Source organism: Lipophrys pholis (assembly GCF_963383615.2).
Source record: "Lipophrys pholis genome assembly, chromosome: 9".
NCBI lineage: Eukaryota > Metazoa > Chordata > Actinopteri > Blenniiformes > Blenniidae > Lipophrys > Lipophrys pholis.
Window position 1 is genome coordinate 18,748,052 of NC_137639.1, and position 24,317 is coordinate 18,772,368.

Consider the following 24,317-nt stretch of genomic DNA (forward strand, 5'->3'; position numbering starts at 1 on the left):
CTGATCAAAGGCCTCAAGTCAGAATATTCTCATTATTAGGCAAGAGTTTTGAATCACTCGCTTCAATTCCACCTTGCTGTTGACTCCAAAAGCTAAATCTGCATGATGGTGACAATCCTGAACAACACACTCCACGTATGTTTGGCACAAGTTACTGTTTGATGCTCTGGTTTGTCGTGGTGCTCTTCAAAATCGTGTGATGCCGTATGAAAAGCGTTTAAATGACAAATGTGCCCCTTAAACCTTTTTATCGTCACCAACAAACGTTGGGTGCGAAGGTTGTTTTTGTCTGCGTGCATTTATTTATTGGTTTGTACGTATGTATGTATGTTACCAACTTTTCGCAAAATATACTGACCTAAATTGCATGAAATCTTTAGGAATGATTTGTTATCATCCAAGGACCAATCCATTAGATTTTGGGATCAAACGGCTCCGGGGGAGGTAAGATATTTCCTCCGTTGTGGACACCACTGGAGGTCCACGGTGAGCCGTCATGGCTGCTGCCGTTAGCGGCCTGCTGCTAGCACACTGCTAACTCTGCTCCAGAGCTAATATCTCGGTTCGGCAAGTATCCAGAATCAGTGGTGTGAGCACATTGACTTTGGTAGTGGATTATCTGTGTGCTCCTGCTCAGTGTTTCGCACAGCGATGTTGCTATCTGACGGACTCGTTAGCATCGGTACGACCTAACGTGCTCGCAACGGTAACTGGGTTACGCAAAAAATGTGGCGTTGGCGAAGGTATGCACTCCACTGAGTGCATGTTCTAGTTTACAAAGTGGTGCTGTGTATGTCCCATCAACACGGCAAAAAAATCTGGAGTAGATTCATCACACTGAATTATTTTTTTACGACAGCATTAAAACGGCAGCTTGCTTCAAAAACTTAAACACACAAAGAAAGTTTGTTCCACTTTGAAATATGGTGAGACGCTCCGGAAATGGAAGTTGTGCAGAAACGTGAACTTCGGACCACTGCATGAATCCTGCGACGTTTGAAGCGTTAGTGAAACAGGGATGGGCTCAAACGTGTGATTGCAAAATATACGAAGATAGGCAAGACTTTGCAGGAAAGAGGAACGCTATCAATACCCAAGCGAAAATACTGATGAGATTGAGAATGCGATCAGAGAAGTGACAGGGTCGGGCCACAGACAGCAACAGTATTGCTGTCTGTGGCCCGACCCTGTCACTTCTCTGATCGCATTCTCAATCAGAGAAGTGACAGGGTCGGGCCACAGACAGCAACAGTATTGTAGATCTATTTTAAAAGAAATGTGTTATCCACAGAAAATTGGCTTTAAAGACCATCAGACCTGAATTGGGAATTAAATACCGAAAGGTAATTAATTCCTAATTTAAAATGGCAATTTATCGTGTTAACAAATGTTGCGTTTTTTTCCACTTCAGCAAATAACTTTTAACAGATTTTGCAGGGGACCGTTTATTTCCATTCAATTTCAACAATTTTCAGACAATTCTGACATCATCCAGAAACCAAATGAAGTATTGTAGAACGGTATGATGAAGTTGCGTGTCATATTCATACACGTAAAGGCATAAAAGTAAAGATGTGGGCCAAGATGAGTATATAGCATGAATCATATGGTTTATTGTCTTTCATTGGGTCTCGGTTGCTTTCGACTCGGCCACTTGTGCTCCAGTGGAGCTCAACTCTTGCTTCATTTTCAGCTTCTGCTCTGCTTTCTGCTTCTGCACTGCTTTGAAGACCTGCGAGGAGAGACGCCCATTACTAAGTGTTAGTGGTGACACCAAGCAACACCTTCAACATGTTAGCGTGAGATAACCTCCACAACGTTTGAGAAAATCAGTTAGACACTTGATGCCGTTCCACTCGTACACAATGAGCATTTGAAAAGTGCCTTAACGGGAATCGTCATCATGCAGTGAACAGCAAAAAAAAAAAAAATACCAAAAGAACATTTGGGAAATGGAAAAAAATCTAATGAATAGATTTAGTAGTTTGTTACCTTGATACAGAATTCCTTCTTGGCCAACCAGCGACGGGTGGCCCGTCTGTAGTACTCTGGGGGAAAGGTGTAGGTGATGCTGAGTTGCTCACACACTTTCTCGAAGGCGTCGTATCGAACCAATCGAAGATTTTTCAAAAGCTTTTTCCTCCTGTCGATGGCCATGAGCATCCGCCTCTTGTTAGCTTTGTCCTGCAGAGAAAACAACGACACACACTGAACTAACTCGCAGACGGTAAACAAAAAGGGAAGAGAATGAAAACGTGGTGAAAAGACCAACTTTGAAAGTAAAAACGTCAATTAATTTACTGCAAGTGGCCTTCAACATTAGTGTGTTTTCACCGCTTTACACTATTAGTACTTGACTTCCATTGGGAACAACCCGGACTCCAATGTCTTGCTCAAAGGACACATTGATACGCGATCAGGGCGAAACAAGGAATCGACCCCGCAAACCTTGGGATCTCAACTGAGCCACAGCCGCTCCACTGCAGCGGCCTAAAAAAAAAAAACTTTCACATGTGATGCAAGACGGAAACTTCAGAGTGTGGCCACACTACGCATGTTTGCAATTAATGTGGTGGCGAATGAGCAAACAGGATATCCTGTAGCACATACTTCACACCAGAAGAAACGAGGAGATGTGAGGAGATATATTAAGGCATATAAAACGGCCATTTAACATTCACCCCACTACCCTTACCAAAAAAACACCCAACAAATGAGCTTCTCTCCTTCGCTCACCTTGTGGTGTTTTTGGAGATGCTCCTGAAGATTTCGGATTCTTGCGGTCAGAATAGCCACTGAGAGGATTTAAAAGACCAATTTACTCATCATAAAAGACACATAAGCGGCATCTTAACCACGTTCACGTGTGAAAACGAACGAAAGGCCTCTGACCTTGAACCTCCACCGAGTGGTGATCGCTCTCATCCCTCTGAACTTTTGCAATCAGTTGTTCCGTTTTCAGCTGAAGCTTTTCAGTCTGGTGACAGGAATAGTTAGTGCGATTGCTGCAGGAGACACTTTCTCACCACTCTACTTTTGGAATGACATTTACACGAGATTCAATCTGTCCGAAAACTACAGAAAAAGTGACGCGGCGATTCGTGAAGACTCACATGACTCGCCAACTCCAGCGAAAGCAGTCGTTTGACAACGTCATCCGTTCTGCACAGCAGCAAGAGAAACATAGATGTAGATGCGGATGGGTAAACATTCTGTGATTCATCGAGAAAAGAAATGCGACTTCCATTTGCAGAGTATACATGATGTGGGTTTTACGTTTGAGCAAGAGGGACAGCTGCGTAATCCTTCTTCAGTAACGTTGGTGGGAGGTCACTGAGCTGGCTTTCAGGGCCTGGAAAAGAATATCTCGTTGAAAACAGGGGGGCTTTTGAAAAATATTGGAATATAACCCGACCTTCACACTGGCCAATGAAGTACCTGGCTTCTTCTTCTTTGCAACTCGAGCGTAATGCCTCACTGGTGGTGGAATGGCGAAGCTCCCTGCAACGTAAAAAAAAAAAAAATAGTGCATAGTTTCATATTTGCAAGACCGAAAGACAAAAACAAATAACTATTCAACGTAAAAAGGGCATTTTTTAATTGTACCCTCGAATATCCAAACTATCCTACCAACACAACTGTACAGATATACAAAGCTGCTTCAAAAATACATGCCCCTGCTCAATTCTTATGTAACTGTTATTAAATCTAAGCATCTTGCATATTACATTTCACAGACTGTAATGAGCTCTATAATACAAAGACTGTGAGGTTTGTTGGCGAGATGGAAGACAATCATTTTCCTCTCGAGTCCTCACTATTTTGACTACCTATCCATTAGTTTCCTCTACGTCTTTATCCAAATCGGTACCGTTACAGTCAATTTAGAATGACCAATTCTTCTTAAATGCATGTCTTGGACTATGGGTGGAAACTCAAATACACAGAGAAAACTCTCACATACACAGGGACAACAAGCAAACTCAACACATAAAGGCCTCGGAGCCCAACGCCTCATGTTCCTGAAGAAAACTCTTGTGTCAAACAAACCTTAAAATGTTTAAACAAGCTTTATATTTATGCAGGGTGAGAGGATGGTGGTTTTGACTATCACGAAATCAATGTATGATATCACTTCCTCAAGACAAAATGGCTGTATATTTCCCAGCACAAGTCAAGCCAGATGGTTCAGTATAGATACACATGAAATCAACTCATGCTCAGTATTCTATGTGAAACGGATCAAGTTATTTAATAATACCCCTAATATCTTGAATATTTAAAGATGTCAGGATTTTCCTCTGGTCAAATGCAAAATTCATTCTACACAATATATTTGATGTTGTAAGAATAGAAAAAAAAACATGTTATGACAGTACATTGATGATAAGTTCATGACTTTAAAACTCAGTTTTCAGCATTTGTGGTGGGGCTTTTAAAAGAAATGGTCAGAAGGCCCGAGCTTTCTGGATGAGCTGCAGTTTTCTAAACAGATATTTTACTGAGACCTGGACACACAGACGTTGCAATAATCCAGACTACTGAAACTAAATGCATAAACACGTTTCTCTGAATCGTGTACAGTAGGATATCATTTAATTCTTGATATTCCTCATGTGGTAGCAAGCTTTTTTGTTGTTGTTGTCTTAATGTGGTTGTTGAATTTCAGGTCTGAGTGTACTTCAAATGGAAAGTTTTCAGACGGTGATGATATGATAAACTTGAAGACAGATGAAGGTTCAGATTAAGTAGAAGAAGGAAGCTTAAACCACACGCACACAGAACAAATCAGCAGCATGTTTACGTATGAGCCAGTTTATCAAACCGCAGATCGCAGTTATCAGAAACAAACGCAGCTATTGACGTCGTCACGAAGAGGTTGAACAGATCTTTTCGTTGTCACGGCAACAATTCTTATCACTGCTACATTGCGGCTGTTTGTGCCATATAATTCACCAACAGTGCCCACTGGTGTTAGTGTCAGCTAACTGACAACACTCAACAGATACCGGGTGTCAGCGGGACATTGGCGGGCCCTGTGGAGAAGGTTACGGTGGTATTTAGCTCACGGAGCTTCACATTGTGTCCTCCTCACACTCACCGCGGCTCACCGACGGCCCGGTCAGCAGAGGTTGGACTGACCACGCCGAGCTCACCGCGGAGCTCTCCCGCAGCACACAGCACGACGACCGCAGGGCCGTCCTCAGGCCTATGCTGGCGAACATGGCGCACGGGTTTAAATAGCACAGAAGCGATTAAAAGAGCTGAAAATATGACAGACGATCACACACGACCCCTACAGGAGGGACGCCATTTTGACCAGACCAAGCTAGTTGAGGAAGGAGCGACAGGGACTTCCCAGGACTGATCAAACGATCTCAGAGTACATCGATGAGACCAATAAAACAAGACTTTAGTTTTTTTTTCATCATGCACTTTGAGCGAATTTCCGCACATAAAGAGTGAAGGTATTTGTTTAGACAGCAACTTTATTCACCTTCATGTCTTTAATCTGTATCTTAGCTCTTACTCCCGTTTTATCGAAATCTTGCTACACTTTATTGACTTTATTTCCGTTTTTTTATAGTATAAAGCAATTTGTAATCTTTATCTGTGAAAGGTTTTATATGGATACATTTTTTCTTTCTTTCTTTCTGTGTTTCTTTCTTTCTTTCTTTCCGTCTTATAGGTGACCTTTTTTGTTCTCAGCCTGAACCTCTAGAATGTTTAGTGTGTATCCTGTCCCAGGTAAACTGGCCTTCACCCGCTCCTAGAAAAGGTGGAGGCTCTGGGAGAGCACACAGTTTTTGGTCCCAAATATACAAAGCAACAAACCACAATAACAACATGACTTTTATTGGATTTTATCTTTGCATTTGGGAAACTTGCAATTTTGAGAGATAGGAATAACCAGGTTTTAGGTGACGGTTTTACTGATGAGAGAGGGAGAAGGGGGAAACTTTAGTCATGAAACTCAAACTTTGATGGATGTGATCATGTGTTGATTTTATAGCTGATCACACAGCGTGCAAACCTTCTGTTCTGCTTGTATGATGTGTGTTTTCTCAACCTTTCTATTGGTCATTATTGAGAATGGGAATTTTGTTACCTAGATCTACTAAAGATATTTAACTTATAAGGGAGAAGGAATCCCGGGAAATATGAATCTGTTTCTCAAATCAATTCTTTTTTTTCTCTTTTAGAGGTAACAAAACACATACACCTTAACTAAATGTTTCCTAGCCAGCAGATTTATTTTGGGCAATTTGATTTCTTGAATCATAAACCAGCTTTCTTCATACACTCAACTGACAGAATCACAGATAACTCCTTTAACATCGAACTCAATTATAGAATTGAGAGTATTTTTGTGAAAAGGCCCAAAGTTATCACAAAACAATAACAACACTACAATTTCCATTTGAAATTTTCTTAATTATCTCAAGATGAGATTGCAGAGGCAGGATTTGTTTCTTGAATTCCTTTGGTCTGTGTTTACTTAATTTATTCATAGAAATGGCATTACTTCTGACATGAATGTTCACTCAAACAAAAACAAAATAGAATCTTGTTGTCAAAACAAATCTGTTGGAAAAAAAAACTTTATTTTCTAAAAATATGACATATCTACAATTTGTGGTACAGACAAAGCATAGCTATCATAGAGATTAAATGTCAAAGTGATTTCAGTGCTTAATCTGGCTTACATTTACAGCGATAGGCTTCATATCATCAGAGTAAACTCATCACATAAACACCACGTAAAGCAGATGCTCTCATAATCAACGAAGAACTTTCAATCATTTTGAATATCATTCATGGCTAATGCTCGTAGAAAAGGAAAGTCATCCCAAAGAATGAAGGGATCTGCTCCTTCCTCAGGTCCACATTCATGGCTTGGTCCAAAAAAACACTGCTCCACCGACATGCCATCGGTCACCATATTCTGGTAACACTTTGGACTGAAGGATTCTTGTCTATCTAAGAGAGGCTGTGTGGATTCAGAGCGCAGGTACACGTGAGGCTCTTTGGGTGATGGGCTGTTGCTCGGACCGGAGAAGATCACCGTGGCATAAGGGACGGAGTCGCTGTTTGAACCAGAGTATCCAGGAATGAACGGGGAACCACAGATAGACTCTCCCAGGTCGCTGGTGTCCTCTGCATTGTTCGACCAAAGGTCCTCCTCTTTGTTTAGCTTCATAGGAAGATCCAGAAAACTGAGGTGGGACAAGTAGACTAAGTTGGGCTCCTTATTGTCATCGTCAAGATAGGTGTTCTGGAAAACAAAAGAAACGTTTTTAATAAATCACATTCTTTGACTTTGGTAGTAAATGTACAGTATGCTCTGCTTCATTAATTCATCATTAGATCACTTTGGTAAAGTGGGATGTTGAGTAAACATCTAATATAAACAAAGTATTGCTGATTCCTTATTTTTAATTGGCAAAAGCAAAACCTATTTTACTTGTTGCCCTACATTGGGTCTCTTGCTACCTTGGTTTTGTAATTCATTAGCTCCTGAAAATAGCTGCTTCTATCTTTGTCAAATCCTTTCAAACTTCCATCTGATAGGTTTTAACTTTGTGTCAGATTTCCTGAGATTGAACTAAAACAACGAGGGACTGAGATGTACATCTGAAATGGATGTTTGCAAACCTGCGTTGAGTCCGATGTCCATCGTGTGATGCTGCTGTTTGCTGGGTCTGGAACATTTGGCCACAAATGCCTCTTCAACCTTGAAGTAAAATAATAGAAAACATCTTGAGAAGGATCAACATTAAAGCCGCTCACCTTTAGACAGCGTGGTCATAATTTTACCTTTTGTGTTTAGAGAAACAACTCAGGACGAAGAAAATGACCAGCAAAGAGAGGCCAACGCCTACTGCAGTTACACTCATAACAATGGTAACTGCATCTGAGAAAAAAAAAACAGCATTGAGAGAATGTCATATCTGATAGGAGGATACAGTCTGAATAATAACAACAAAAGTAATGATTAAATTCATACTAACCAAAGGGTTCTGTTTTAAAATGAATTGTTGATCCATTCATGCTCCCACCAAGCGTGTCAACCATCATGAAAGCTTCATACAGTGACACGGTGTCAAGGTCCTGAAGGACGACCTTCCTCTCAGCAGGATCCACATTTACAACTTCAAGAAGAGGGAGACATTAAAGAACATAAAGTACATCAAAGTGGTTCAGTAGAATAAAATCTGGTTATTTAACATACTATTAATGGGTCCTTTTTCATTCCAGTAGAAGATTCTGTAACTCTGGATGATCCCATTCCTTTGGTCCAGTGGTATTTCATCCCATGTAAGCTCAATGTGTGACCCCCATGTCTTCATTATTTGTACTTCAGGAACCATTGATGGCGCTTTATTAAGGAAAAGACCACACAAATTGATCATTACAATTACACAGAAGTATAAAATGACAATATACAAGGTCATCTCATAGGATTATGGTACAATGGAAAGGTTTTCTCATTATTCCATCCATATTGTGAAACTTCTATATCTCGTGTTGTATTTTAAATCTATAATATCTAAACTAAGATACTTAAATCATTTTTTGTTTGATCTTTATTGGAGCCTAAAAGTCATGAAAATCCAAAATAGGATACAGTAAGACACAATTGTAACCTTACAAATATTTAATCTTTCTAATGAATGTATAAATAACAGACCAGAAGGGACATTTTCAATGCTATTCTTATTTTTATAGATGCAGCTATGGAATCCAGCTCATGTCTTCTGACCTCCAGTTGACAAAAAAACAACATATATTCCTTCCACAAGAGGGCATCATTCCATCACGTTTCAGCTGCTTCCTGGTAGTTTGCACGGTATATTTCTTGAGCTCCTGTTCCAAATCTCTTCTCACTTCTTTAAAGTTAAGGCAGCCTGACTCTCACACCTCTGCTTGCTCTTTGTGTGATCCTCCTCTTGTCTTTGGTGACTTACCCTTTTGTCTCAAGTAGGCATTAACAGTCTGAGGAAGGCCTATCCCATCCTTAAACCTAGGATATACTGAGATCCCGTAGGGCTTGTAGAGCTCAAAGCTGCCTATTGATGAGAGTGAAGAGGTTAGAGTGGATCAGGGCCCACAAGCTCCAAACAGTGTGTACTAGAGGGTTGTGCGCAGGAAACAGACATTGTTGCACGAAGGCGACTGTTTGAATTTCTGTTGTAAGGGCTGATGAGACGATTTGGGAAAACCAAATAAAATATAAAGAAGTAAGAAGTGCACAGATCTTAAATTATGTAATACAAATACCGGACAACACACCTGTTAAGAGAAGGCTGGATTGGTTTTTGTCAGCGGTCTCAAACCGGATGTGGGAGAGGCCTGTTTCCAGCAAAGGTCTCCATTCAACGACGTAGCCTATGAGATCAGGAGTAACTGCAGTTTTCCACCGGACCTGTAATGAGCTGTCATCCTGAGGAACAGCTGCGAGATGTAATATTGCCTCACGATCTGCAGACACCAAAGCACATTGTGCATGTTTATCAGTACTCTATATTAAATACTCTTAGAAGTTTGGAAACTACTTCACTGATGTCGCTTTACCTTTATGATGGAGAATCCGTACTTCAGTGGGGGAGGATTTTCCTGCTGAATTCACCGCAGTCAGATATACTCTCTTTACTCTCCTGGGAAGCTGCAGTGTACAGTGATTTCCTCTTGTAAAGCACACCTTTCCCTTTTCAGCCCACTGTTTTTGTACTGAGACGATATATGACACACTTTGGCCGTTGGCACGGAATTGTTTTGATGGCTAAAACAGTGGAGGGAGAACAAAGAAATGTGAGAAGGCAGACCTCACACACTCCACCGCAGAGCTACAAGAGGAAGTACATCAGTGTATGACAGGTGTCAAACAACGCGTGCGTACCTTCCAAAAGAAGTGAATGTTGAGTTGTTTGGGCATGTTTTCTCTCGATACCTTCATCCATGAGTCAAGGCGTCCAGTGGGTGCTGAAAAAAAAAGAAAAGAGATGGGTGTCAGCATGGCAGCTTGTCAAGCGCCTGCACTTCTCACTCTTCACAAAGTAAAACTTTTCTATACAAGATAGGTCTATGGATTCACTGCCAGAGTGCACGGCAAAACCCAATACATCAATTCAGCCGGCGCTATAGAGCAAAGCAATGGGAGATGCAGAACATGACATTAGCATATATTGAAAAGACCAGGAAATGGAAGAGAAGGCAATAGATTGGAAAATGTTAGAGTGACTGATTGTGTCACTTTTAATTGATCTGGGCCCTACCGCTCTCCAAGGTGACTCCAGACTGGCTGCTGCTCCACTCACTCCAGGGACTCTGCTGGTATCGGACTCTAATCTGAGCAAAATACTGTGTCCAGTGAAGGAGTCGACACTGGTCCACAGGTCTTGATGGTCTGACATTATTCACGGCGATCTAACACAAACAGTATGAATCTGAATCAATATACGACACGTTCACTCCGTAAATTTTAGTTCCTGATACACAACATTAGGCAGGGGAATGACTTGAACTCACCGCTTCACTCCACTCGCTGCTGTCAGCAGTCTTCAGTCGGACTTCAATGTTCAGACGATGACCGTGCATCCAGACCTGGTGCCGGGACAAACGCCAGCTCAGCCTCAGGCAGCCGTACCTTTTAGGCACCACTTGGATCTTCATAATCTCGGGTGGGTCAAACTTGGCTGAAATAAAACCATCAAAATAAAACAAGGCTCAGTAATCGAGGATTTGATAAGATTGTTTTTGTCTGTTATATACAACAAACAGAAGATATGATCATATCTAATGTTAGATCCTGTATTAATTATAACTGTGATACTCATCAGAGTCGTTGTTGGAGCCATTTCTATTGGGGTGCATTGGTCAACGAGAACAGGGGTTATTTAACATACCGAGTTGCTCAGCAGGTATATGCACAAATAATATTTTGTTGTTGTGTATATAAAAGTAAAATAAATTGCTATGCATACCCAATTGAAGTTTTGGCTTGACATTCCTTTATTAGTGGGTTCGTAGAAGCACATCAAGCAAATAATGTACACACTATAGATGCGCTTTTTTTATTCTTTTTTCTAAGTGATAGTCATCATCATCTTAGGAGGAGAAAACGCTTTTGTCAAAGTCAACAATTCCCACAATTCCACAGGACTCTTCCCACTTTCTTACTTTTATAAAAGTATAAAAGATGTGTGACCTACTTTAAACTTGTTCCACCAATCCCAACAACGGGGAGCTATAAAATACATATGTATCCATTTATTTGTAATTTACCGTGTAAATTAAATTAATTAACAGTTTCACACATGAGGGCCTGGTGTCACACATCTGACTGTCTCTGTGTTTGACCTGTGATGGGGCGTTTGCGCAGAGTCAGCTGGGATCGGCTGCATTAAACTTGAGTTACAGAAAGTGGCACAGATGAGTAGTTTCACACGTTTATGTTGTTTTCTGGGTAGCTGTGAAGTACAGTAAATTAGTTTGAATAGTTAGTTTCTTTCTTCCTGTTTTCCAAAACCACACAAAAAGGTTATTAAATTTCCATAAATGATTCAACAGTTTTTGTAGAGCCTAAATATATTCCTCCAAAATAGCACCAAATGTTGATGAGTCAGAGTCTGAATAATCTGTTACTTGTTCAAAAGCACGATGATCAGCCCCGTGACAAAGTATTAGGGTCAAACTGAGCCATGAAAGCATAAGAAAACACTAAATGATCCGGAATTGTTCATTTAACGACCAAACGAATGTCAACAGAAACAATAATTGATGTCTCACCTGCGCTAATAGGCTCCAAAGTAATCGGTGATGAGGTTGCCTCCCCAAGGTCATTCACACACCTGACATATATACTCATTTCAAAGAAGAAGACAAAGTCTGAGCGAGGGATGTTGAGGCGGTGGACTCCTGCTGGCAGTTCGTATGTATAGTTCTTGTTTGAATCCCTGAAATGATGAAATCACAGTGCGGGGAACACAGTTTTGCAACTTGACAGACATATTTTGTAAATGACACTTCTCACACAGACATGATGTTATTGCAACTGTTTCCCAGTTGCAGTATTACCATATCTCCGTGTGGAGGGTGTATTTGGTGAGCAGATGTGTTTCCCGTTGCCCGGCATCCCAGCTACAGCTCAGGGTGTTGGGAGTGGTGAGGTTCGTCTGACAGCTGAGGTTTTGTGGTGCTTCTGGTTGATCTCATGATATAAAAAAAACAACACGGTTTATTTTTCCCAATGTATCATTTTCTTGAATATTCAAGAGACTTTATACTGCACAGTATTTGGGAATTGATTGAAAATTATATGAATGATTGCAATTAATATATGTAGTGAATTTGGATTTCATAAGTATTGATACAAGTTGACAAATCTGGTTCAACAGAGGTCACCTCTTTATATCAGTGGCATCTAAAAGTGTGAGAAATTAATCAAACAGCTTAAAGAAAGAGTAATATAAGTAATAGTAATAGTAAGAGAAATTACGTGGATCATGGTAATGCCTTTTCCTAGCATTGTTTTGTCTTTTTCCTTTTAACGTTTGAGAAGAAGCCACAATTTATTTCGAAACACACATAGTTTGAACAGAGGTTATTGTTATTGTCATGGACAACAATTCCAATGATAAATTAAGCTTTGGTGTACAATTGTAAATATCACAGTTTCAACTGTATAAGACTAAGATATACTGGATTTTTGAGCATCCAACTAGCGCATGGAGAGTTATGTCTCTCATTGTTCTTATGGATCTCAACAGCCGTTAATATGGTATCATTTTTAAAATCATCAACCAAAATTGTTTCTTAGCTTGAGACAAAGTATCTGCTCTGCAAACTGTAAGCTTTAGTTACACAATCATCAAATATTTGTGATAAAACTAAGCTCATGTGATACAATTGTCCATAGATTTCTACATTTGGACAATGAAAGTGAAAAAGTAGATTATTCTTTTTTAATATGTTACTTTTAGAGTACATTAGAGCTCTCATTCTAGCTCATATATGTTACTATTTTACTTAATAACTTTTGACCAGTTTGTACACATCTGGATATTTTAAATCAAAATACATATACAGTATATAAACATTTTAACACAGTATAATTATTGTCAACAACTGTCATTGTTGATTGACAATTTGTTGTTTTTTACTGAACAGGCAAACATGCAGTAGGACTTGAAATGGTTCTCACATCCAGCTCGGATCTCAACACCAGCGACCACTTGAGGAGGAGAGCCCCGGATGCTGCAGGTGAGGAAAGCCCTGGTGTGATTGAAGCTCGATATAACAGCCTCGGACACCCTGCCGCTCGTATTGGCCACAGGGCTGCTGGGAACTAAGCGATCACCGAGGTGCCACTCTGTATGGACAGCTTGTCCAATGGCCAGAGGGCAATCCTCACTAATGAAACAGGTGGCTGTGACAGGTGATCCAATGCGCACCACTGAGCTGGACGTCTGGAGCTCTGCACATGGCCGTATGGTATTCTCTGTAAAAGCATGAATGAATGAATGAATGAATGAATGAATGAATGGACGAACGAATACATGAACAAACAAATAAAAAGTGGTTCAGAATTTACCCGACGGGCACCACTGTTAAATAATGAAAATAAATCTTCATAGAAATGAAATAAACTGAAAAATAAAACCTGACAATTATTTTCCACTAAAAGCCAGTTTCTAGTTTAAGTGTGCTAGAAACCAACCTAGAATATAAACCAGATGTTATTTCAAAAGTTATGGACTATACATACAAAGACTTCCTTAAAATCTCATATCAGAAGCATTAAACTCGCACGATAAAGGTTATGCTATTTGTTGACGATCGAGCACGACACCTTTAATGAACAATAATACCTTGTAGTGTGAAAACCTTCACAAGTTTGGCATTGAACCATTTAAAAAGTTCCTGCTTGGGCTCATCCTCCTACACCTTGAAATCCCCTGAAATAGACACGTTTTGGAGAGGGTCCTAAATTTGTGTGAACAAATTTGTCATTTTCCCCGACGTCTTCAATACAAAAGAAACAAAGGTGTAACGAGGACCGCGCAGGTATTTCCATCAGTGTCATGACTTCTTCCCGAGAGCAACACTCACCACTCTCTGCTCCGTTCACAAAGATCCCCAGCGCGACGATCACAGGCACCCACGAGGATATCATGATGACACAACCTGTTCGACAGTCAAAAACAAGCGGTTTCATTCCAAAATTACAAACATTGATGCACAATCAGGACATTTGGATTGCCATTCGTTTCCAAGAAATATAACAGCTTCGTGCGAGGGCGGAATTTAGAATTATGATGTCTGTCGCTTCAAAGGACATCCTCAGCGTGGTTGTTTCAAGTGTCTGGATGAGGTCTACATAATATTTCAGGATGAACCGTTCGCATTTGATGCTTCCTGGAAGACTAACAGGGAAACTTGTAGCGCTGTCTGTGTTTGAAGAGTACAGGGAGAACAAATCCCAAAACTGACACTGGACACACTCAGGAATAATCAATCTATAGCAGCTCAGGTCCCTATTTTATGCAGCAAGACCACGCAGAGGGATGTGTCAGCACACAGCAATGCAAGCTGATGGAAAATGAAAGAGAATTCTCGTTAGACAGACCATAATCAGGTGTTTTGTTTTTCTTTTTGCATTTTTTTCAATTAGTAGACGAGAACTCCTCTGAGGAGGCGGGAAAATTGCAGTTGCCAGTTGTTTGACGGCAACTAGCCTTGCTGGGCATGCGCTTCATCGTTGATTGGCCACGTATAATGAGCAGCGGATGGGAGCTCATGGGCCTAACAGATGGAAGCAATTCTCAGACATATTGTACTTCTGATATTAAGTCAACAACCTGCTACTTAAATTTCAGACTCAATCGGGATTTCACATTACCGGCACAGGTGTGAGGGAACTTGAAATGGGCTTTGAAAGCTGGGGTTTGGAAAATACTCACCATTACACGAGCACGGGAGTTTAAAATTCACCGAATTCAGGCCGCTCACTCCCAAAGCACCATTCGACGAAATGTTGACATGCCTTCGGAGCAGGACTGCGTCTCCCTGTGCTGTGTGGAAACAAAGACCGTTTAAAAGATGTTGAAACAATTGATTTGCTGAGTAACAGTATAAAATGAGAGTCGTGTACGATAAAGCACTTGAAACAAAGAGGCCCCCTGTATAACCGCACAAAGCATTAAAAATGCCATTTTGCTCTTTTAGCACTTGTCCTGGGGGTACTTTGACTTTTGTGCTGACCAGAATATTTTCCCAGCAACTTAAATAAAGTGGGTGTAGAAGAAAGTAATATACATTTTATATGGAACATATTTGAGGGTTGGGGATGGAGTGGCATTTACCCAAATGAGCTATTCTTTATAATTCTTTCATAAGGGATCATAAGAAAACTGTGGAGTGCTGTAGTGATGTAGTGGTTAGCACCCTCGCCTCACTGTGAGAATGTCCCTGGTAACTGGTGACTATAAGTTAGTGTACTTGTGAATATCAGTTATTTTTGTGTTGGATGAGATCAGGCTCCATCCCACTGCGACTCTAAAATGGATGCAGCTGTATAAAAGATGGCTGGGTGATACAAATGGAATTAGTGGAGTGTTTCAGAAAAGCTTGTGATTGGAAGCTGGACGTTTGATGGACATCCTGCTTCAAACTTGTGCCAAGTCAAACGTGGATCATGATACAATGAGGGATAACAAGGGTAGTAGACGTAATGAACTTTACATTTACATATCAATAAATAGTGATTAAAAAAAAAAAAAAAAACTCAACTCTACAGTCTGTGGTGCTCTCAGATGGCCTGGAAGTGAATTTTACAAAAAGCAGGACCGGCCTCCCCTGGAGATGAGTTCAGTCCTATCGATGTGCAGGTGAGATGGGTTGTTTGAACAGAGGGAGTGTGTTGTGTTATGTAGAGTAAGCAACTCCTTCAGATAAGGAGGAATATTTCCATGGAGCCACTAATGGGCGATGAGACAGATTTTGTCCAGTATTTTGGCAGGAACTGAAAGTGGGGGGAACGCGGGATGGATGTGATGTGGTTATGTTTTCGAACTACCCCTGAAAAGAGCTGCTGAAAGATGATGACGACCATAATCACAGTGATAAAATGACCTGTGGTACGAAACCATGCATGTAAAAGATCCAACAGTTTGGGATAAAGACATATCTGAACAACATGAAACCTCTAGCGGCGTACACGCTGTTCATTCTATTCACTATAGATCCTAACAGCTGTGAATAGTTTTTTTTTATTTTTTTTTTATTGTGGAAACACAAAAGCCTAATTGTGTGTGGCATGTGAGTTTAGAATGAACTAGTTGAGTTTCACTCTCGATGCATGAGGATTGGAAGCCCCATTTTACTTCATTTTTACAATGTGTTGTCTGCTGGCGGTGAAAGCTTGAGATGCATTTTAGGTAAACATTGAGGTTCTTTCCTACCATTCTCCAAACACGCTATACACTATGCATGTACGCCTCGTGAAGCAGCAACTCACATACCTGTGATCTTTACAGACCACACTGATATTTCCCCTGTGAAAATATATGAGACACATGCACTCTCCCCTTTGTCTAAAGTTAACCAGGATCAAGCTCCCTGCAACCTTAACATGAATAAATCCATGTAGAGAAGGTGGATTGATGGATGTCATGTGACATATTTCATATACAACTCATTTGCATGTACAGGTGCAGCTACACATTGCAGAACAACATTAAATAGTCACATAAATGACACCTGGCTACATAATTGGGATGCACACCAGTGTTTAGCACTTCATTGGATCCATTTCATAATATATACAGTAGTAGTTTACTGGCGAGGTGATAATAAAAAAAAAAAGGTAGTTGTTAGCCACTTTGGTCCCTAGTATATGTATAGTTTCTAAATGTATACGAGGTGGTTTGTCCTTCCATAAGAATTTTGATAAACAAGATTCAAGAGTGTTAAACCAGGTTTTTGGGAGGTTTTGTTGGGATCGTTAAGAGGATGTAATGAATTTAGGGTAAGACCATTTTCTTCTAAACCATTTTAGAAGATGGATGATTGCACATTTGACTTTTAAACCGCTGTTAAACAATTAAGAGACATCCCGCTTCTCCACCAATATTTTAACCTTCCACATTGCACTTCACGACAGCAACTTATCAACAAACAAAGAGCAGGAATAATACCTCACAATCCACCGGCAATTAGATGCATCAAGTATTATAAATCTCCTCTTTCTCACCACGGCAGATCAATCTCACCGATTCATTACTTTGTGACACCAATAACTCTTAACAGATAACATCATTAAAGGCTAAATGTATAATCATTAAACGCGACTAAAAACTCAACAGGGAGGATCGCTCGCATGCGTTATCTGACAGAGTGGGAGATGACCCTTATTGATTTCTCCATCAGAGATACATTTCACACGGCCACATTGACTCACACACACACACACACGCACATAGGTCACACCCACACGTACACATAGAAGCACACGCACTGGAATAAGCAAGTGAGACCACAGCATTGAGAAACTTCCTGTGGTGTGGGTAAAATTCCGTCTTCAACAAATCTATTGTTCGTCAGATTTCTACAGATATTGTCAACACATCCCTGTCTGTGCTTCAGCTTATTGTTTTGGCTAAAAAGACATAGATTTAAATGTTTTTAAATGAGATTTTTCATGGTCCGGTCTGCGGTCGATTAAAAATTTCACCTACGGGCAGAAAATTAAGGTCTGGACTGACAAATTGCAATAGCCTCCAAAGACGAGGAAGTATTTCTTATAATTTGAATAATTTGCAACTATCACTCAAACTGTCAGATCCTTGTCCTCAGTCCACAAAACTGCCTATTTGGTGAAGTCTGTGTTTTTTAATGAGACAGAGAAATGGAATTTCTCCCCGTTTCTTATCAGCTATGTGCAAAAAGGCCTCCATTTCCCCGGCTTTCCTTTTTAGACTTTCTGCTTACAACTAATAGGTAATTGCCAGTGGCTCTGACAAAAGGCTACTGAGGGGAGGGGGAAAAAAAGAGAAAAGGGAGAACAGGAAAGAGAATGAAACTTGGAGTGTATTTTGTCAACAAACGCAATGTGACATACTTAAAATGACGACAACACGGACTAAGTTTGGTTTGTCTTTGTCGATTGCTCAATTATATTCCTGAGACGCAGATGTAAATATGCTCGCTGGAATCATTTGTTAGTATTGTGTCTCAGTGAGTCATGCCACCATGTGTAAGGAAATGTTTTTGCTCCAGATGCTGGTACATTTCCTTTCCCGTTGCTGTTGGGGTTACAAAACGTCCCCCTTTCAGGATTTGGCAATATCCTTCACACACAATGTAGTGACACACTTACCACGGTTTCCCCTTTTTTTTCGGCTCTCACACCAAGAATTTAGCTTTAAGTCAAATATTTTAATCGAAGTTACATTTTTTTGTCCTCTTTTCTACCTGGACTTTTAAATCATGCAAATAGTTCCCTATAACTCAGACACACTGACATTTTGTGTCAGCACTAATAAAACTTCCAAAATCCAAAAAAGACAAGTGCAACCAGTTTCATATCCTCTTTTCCATCGTCAGAACATGAACTGTTTTTCCACAACTTCTTCAGTGATGCTTTCACTGAAATAATGTCATAAAGACTTGATCATTTCTTCCAAATGGGTCATTTACAAATGAAAAACAGTAGAATTCATGTGGGTTTTTTTTTTCAGGTACATTTTTAGGCAACGTTTTCTGGGTTCCAATCAGATTACCTACATTACATGCATTCTTTGTTCTCTGAACTAACAATGGCAAAATGAAAGTAAATACTAGAAGATAGGAAACATGCTGAGCTATATATTGAAATATGTTTTATTTTGTGATATAGACACTGTCGAGTTTATAAGAAACACTATTTATTAAAAATGTATTTTTGATAAGTTAGTTCATGTTTGATAATCTTGGGGAAAAAAAGGAAACCTGGGAAAAACTATGCTTGAACATGCATACTGTACACAGAAAACAACTGCAAATGAAGCATTTATATTATAAAAAAAATACACCAATAATGTCTAGTCAGCCATATTTAGTGGTCATTTGTAAATAAGAAATGGCATTATTGATCTGTAGTTACTTGGTAATGAACTAAAGCCCATTTCAAGACTTCTTTTACTGAAAATGTTGAAAAATATGTATGATTTTGTTTAATTCAATATCATTTTACAAGACATTCCATATTATTGTTGGCATGTAATTGTTGACTTCAAAGTTTTCAAGTATAGCAATCTCCTTCAAAAAGTTTGTTATAGTTTCCCATTTTAGTGAGTGTTCTATAAATGGTTAAAGTGACTATTTTTGAATTTTGAATCCCTCCATGGATGTTTAATAGAACATGAAATAAGCTGTATCGATTCATTGCTTTGTTGAAAAAAAATTAAAGAATTGCAATATAAAACAGGACAAATGACATGCTCGTGATAAGCAGTGGTCATAACAACCACATGATGTCTATGTTTTAATAGAATTATAAGGGCTCGGTCCCTCATACAAGGATGCATCTATCTAACTTGAATTGGTGTCATTCAGAAAGGGAAAGAAAAAAAACCCCAAAACAAAAGAAACTTTTGTGAAGTTTTCCTCTTCAATCTGGCACAAGTATCGAAATGAAAGGAGTAGCAAATCGCTTGATGTGAAGATAAAGGAGAGCCATCAGAGAGGCTGCCACTCACCGCACAGCAGCTGCAGCAGACCTAGAAAGACAAGAGGCTCTCATCGGCCCTGATAGTGCCAGATGAAACAGTGTGGCTCAAAGCAGCTCAGATTGGAGGACTCATGCGTGCGTTAGCCAAGCAGCAGCAGCAGCAGCAGCAGTAACATCCTTGTTCTGGATTTGTAAAACTTCACTCATTTTCAGGAAGAAACACATGACTGATGGGGCCCTATTATGGGAGGGAAACAGGGGACTGTTAGAATTCAGAGTAGGGTTTTTTTTGTTTTTACTTTGCAATATAATTGAATAGTTGAATTAAATGTGAAATTCTGGAAAACAAATCACGATAAAATACATTGTGATTTCTGACGTAGTACAAGACAGAGGTTAAAATGACACAGTACATTTGCACTTAAGTGAAACGACTCTGGCTTTGGCCTGAATTGCACTCAATCACAAGAGAATTTTACATTGTTATCCTACAAAGTTCATTTTAAAGTGCAATATCAAGCATATGACTCAGTTTACCTGTATAAAATCTACCGGTGTGGCTGGGTTAGGCTGGCAGTCCATTACTGTTACCACTACTACTGTTTATAGTCACCAAATACGTGCAAACATATGTTTTTGCATCGTGGTAGGAAAACAAAGTACCTGGAGAAAGCTCCCGCGGGCATGGGGAGAATATACAAATTCTACAAAATAAAAACGAATTACTATTTCAATTATTTTGAACGCTTCCCTCAGTTCAGCTGAACTTGAACCGAGGGACCTTCTCACTAAGTAAGAGTGCTAACCAATACACCAATATGTGCCTTTCTCCGCATGAAATATCTAGTCATCTCTTGGACAAACATATGGAAGCATAACACTGGAATTTGGTGTAAATTCTACTTACGCATGACGGCAATAATATATTTGTAGGTAAAAAAAGAATCAAGAATTTACCTAAAAAATATTGTGTACGTGCATTAATGTGTTTCCGATTTGTTTCTTCTACTCATGATAATAATGAGGAGTGTGAAGGTATCAGTCCTATTTACCGGTTTCGCCACAAAGAGTCATCATAGCAGCTGTCAAATACCTGACAATGTGACTCCATTGATCCTTTTTTTTCCCCCCATAAGAATGAGATGATTCCTGCTCATGTTGACCCCATCCTGCGTTGAATATGACCTCTCAAGTAGCAAATCTGCTGATCTGCCGTATCACCAAGGCTGCTTGAGAGATTCTTCATATCCCTCCCTGAGCCTGTCTAAGCCTTTGTCAGCATGGTAATAGAACAAGCACTTAAATGGGATTGTAAACCGTGTCTCGACCCCCCCAAGGGCACTCAAAACTAGTTGCTATATCACGTTTATTAGCTTATCAAATCGTGAGACGATTCTGCGGCCGAGGCCTTGTTTCAGCTGGTGTGGGAGGCGAGCCAGTGAGCTCACCCACTCGACTTTTAATCTAACGTCTGCATCCCTGCTCGGTCACTCTGCCGCCCTCAAAAGCATAATGGAAGCTAACTGTTAATCAAGAGGCCGCTGGAGGAGGAATTAAATGTACGCAGTGGTGGGTTTTTGAATGGGAATCAGCAGGAGAAAAGAAAAGCTGGCACTAATTAAAAATGCATTAACTGGTTATCATGAGTTGACATATTTTGCTTGATCTTTTTTTCCTAATCAGCAGTAATGAACGAAACATTCTCCATCCACTGGGTATTACATGCTACGTTTCAGTGAGCAGTAAAATTAGCTGGGAGCCCTGAAGCTAAGTCAAACCGATGAAGCTTTGCTGGGTTTGATTGCGCTTCTTGTACTGTACTTAATAGAACGCTGTCTCCGCTTTAGATTTTTATTCACATTAGAGATGTGACGAACCTCAAATTAGTCACCGCTGGATATATGGCCTCGTATCTCTCTGCTGCTATACAGAGGATCTCTGTGGTTAACTGCAGTCAAACATGCTGCTGTCGTGGCTGTTCACGTTCGGGTCCAGAACGTTGAGCTTCCCTCCCCTGCTGTCTCTCTCCGTCCAAAGAATCAAAAATCAATACAGCATACTTAGGATTAAATACTTAAGGAAAATACTAAGTGGATTTCTACTTTACTTAAAACAGAACTGAATGCAAGACCAAAACAAGAATTTACCTTTAGATAGATTAAAAAAAAGAAAAAGAAGAAGAAGAAAGGTCAAGCCTTTTGGAAATAATATGCTCTAGATGAATAAATCAAAGATAAAAGTTGTGTGGCTACAGTAGATTTGCTTGGCACTGACTAAAGGAGTGATTTCACGAGAAGAACCTCACATCAACTGCGAGGCAGCAACTGTGAAGCATGACAGAGGAAATGTTATGGTTGGGAGTTGCTTCACTGCCTCGGGGCCGGGCAGCTTGCACCCACTGAGTCAACTCAGAATTCAGCGTCCAACTCAAGGAGCTCTAGAAGATAAGGCCATCCGTTGAAATGTTGAACAAGAGGAGGACCCTTCAATGGGATAAGGATCCCGGGCACATGAGAAAATATACTGAGAAATGGCAGGAAAAAAAAAAAAAAAGAAGAGGTGGAAGGGTTATGTAATGGCCCAGTCAAAGCCTGGATTTTAATTAAAATTTGGTAGGGGGGCAAAAACTGGCAATGCATGCAAGAGAAAAGCCCGTAGCATCTTTGTAACTGTGAAGGAATTTTGCTAAAAATTTAAAAAAGCCAATGTCAGAGACTGGTGGCTGATTATGTAAGACGCCTACAAGAAGTTATTTTTATTAAAGAGGGCAATAATAGCTTCAGAGGCCATGGATAATTCTATGCATTGATATCTTTTTAATAACTGATTTTCTTTTCCTTGTGGTGTATGAGTGTACATACAGGCAAACTCACCTCAAAAGTATATTCTAGAACAGAATTACACGAAGGAAACTCTATTACATTCAGGTAGAAAATGCAAACATTGCACAGAAAGCCCCCCCGAAGCCTAGACCTGAATCAGGGGAGTTCATGCTGCAAGGAGAAGTCTTTGAAAGCAGCTCTCCTTTTAAATACAAGATCTCACCGTGTCCACGTGCCTTTGGAAAAAAAACACAATACCCCCAATGGTGTTGGAGCATCTTGCACGGAAGCCATCACCACGAGTGTGTGAGTGAATGGGTGAAATGAAAGCGTGAGCCTGTTGAAACAGTGAAATTGTGCTATGTAAGAAAAGACATTCATCATTTGCCAGTTGTACCGCCTCCGTTTGATTAAAACGGTGCAATCCCTGGTGAGAAAATTAGGAGCATCCATCTTCTTTTCTTTCTTCAGCAGAAAGTTCTGGAGTCTCTGTACTTACTAGAACACAATAACTAGATACTCAGGAAAGTCACTCACGTGTTACTTTGAATTGACGCTCTCTTCTACACGAGGTGCACATAATGTGGGACAGTAACTGTGCAATCATCTGTTGGTGGATCTGTCTCATAAGAGATTTATTAAAATCAGCTGCATTATTCAAATTAGTTAGCTGGAAGTCAAATTGTGGATATTTTTGTCTTTTTTAGTCTCTACTGAGATCTGATATGCGACAGGTCTCAACCTGACCTGTCGCCTCAAATGGGGTGTCCAATTTCCAGCAGCCATGCAAAGCACCTGTATTCTATTCCAACAGATTTATGAGGGATTGATGACACCAAAAAGCAGCAACAAAACAGCTGGGATAAACTCCAGATGATGATCCATCTCTGAAACTGATCAATTACTTGCACGTTGCTGCAAAGACTATTGGCGTTACAGTAATGTGTTATTTTAGAATGGTATATTCCCAGGTATGAGGATGCATATTACTGTTGGAAAACCATTAGAAGATGAATTTAGCATAATATGGCCCCTTTAATATATTGAGGGTGTTTGCCATCTGTATTGAGAGGAAATTCATTTATATAAGAATATATTCATCTCACCTTCATCTAATTCAAATGGGCTTCTCAGAAAAGACTCAACAATCAACATGCTTTATTATTTCTAAAATAAACCCTCTTCCACAACCAAAATTCGGAGTAATCAATTACCGCAGGGAGAACATATAAGTTCCACACAGATTAAAACCTATGTTAACCCTACATTACCATGTGGTGTTGAATATTGATAGGAACAAACTCATTCTTTTACAGTCTACAACTAACATCGCGGGTCTTGCTGACTGAACTGAAGAACAAGCACTGATTGGCTGGCTGAAAGCAATGTCACAAATACAGTGGCTCGGAAGTGACAAACAATCAAACGGTCTACAAAGCTACACTTTGTCTCTCATTTGGAGAACTATTCACCGTGTGCCGTACTTAACATAGGCATAGCAGTATACTTAGCGGACTCAGCAACAGACAGGTAGAGTCAAAGCATCCAGGTTAATGGATGCCTCTGATTTGCTATTCCTGATTCAGTACAGAGTCAACTCATGAAGCCAGGTGATTCAGCAAATGACCGGCTCTTTCTGTTCTCCACTGACTGTGAACACAGTAAAGCCGCTCACAGCGCAGCCATGCAGTAAAGTAACTTAGTATTCTGTACAAAACAAAGGTGACCCTTACTACATAGATTGGACCCAGAGTAACTGTGCTGCATTAGCAAAACCTTGTTTC

At 40.1% G+C, this 24,317-nt stretch overlaps 2 protein-coding genes across 3 annotated transcripts; both read right to left on the bottom strand.

Annotated features, from left to right (window-relative positions):
* Positions 1-1,402: 1,402 nt before the first annotated feature.
* On the bottom strand, positions 1,403-5,366 carry mrps15 (mitochondrial ribosomal protein S15). The gene is made up of 8 exons (XM_080472272.1): positions 5,102-5,366; positions 3,439-3,501; positions 3,277-3,352; positions 3,114-3,162; positions 2,893-2,977; positions 2,737-2,795; positions 1,993-2,184; positions 1,403-1,732 (listed from the first exon to the last, which is right to left on the bottom strand). Exons 1-8 carry the CDS (start codon positions 5,223-5,225, stop codon positions 1,622-1,624), a joined length of 759 nt encoding a protein of 252 aa, XP_080328398.1. The 5' UTR covers positions 5,226-5,366; the 3' UTR covers positions 1,403-1,621.
* A 1,218-nt stretch (positions 5,367-6,584) lies between these two features.
* On the bottom strand, positions 6,585-19,916 carry csf3r (colony stimulating factor 3 receptor). 2 transcript variants are annotated; one of them, XM_080470773.1, is made up of 17 exons: positions 19,740-19,916; positions 14,964-15,074; positions 14,113-14,187; positions 13,205-13,501; positions 12,079-12,211; positions 11,791-11,957; positions 10,531-10,697; positions 10,278-10,428; positions 9,902-9,984; positions 9,577-9,784; positions 9,295-9,483; positions 8,970-9,071; positions 8,234-8,380; positions 8,013-8,153; positions 7,819-7,915; positions 7,657-7,735; positions 6,585-7,276 (listed from the first exon to the last, which is right to left on the bottom strand). In XM_080470773.1, exons 3-17 carry the CDS (start codon positions 14,174-14,176, stop codon positions 6,797-6,799), a joined length of 2,505 nt encoding a protein of 834 aa, XP_080326899.1. In that variant the 5' UTR covers positions 14,177-14,187; positions 14,964-15,074; positions 19,740-19,916; the 3' UTR covers positions 6,585-6,796. The 2 variants fall into 2 exon arrangements, with proteins under 2 accessions (XP_080326899.1, XP_080326900.1); XM_080470774.1 differs by having other exon boundaries at positions 14,964-15,069; positions 19,740-19,896.
* Between the last annotated feature and the right edge of the window lie 4,401 nt (positions 19,917-24,317).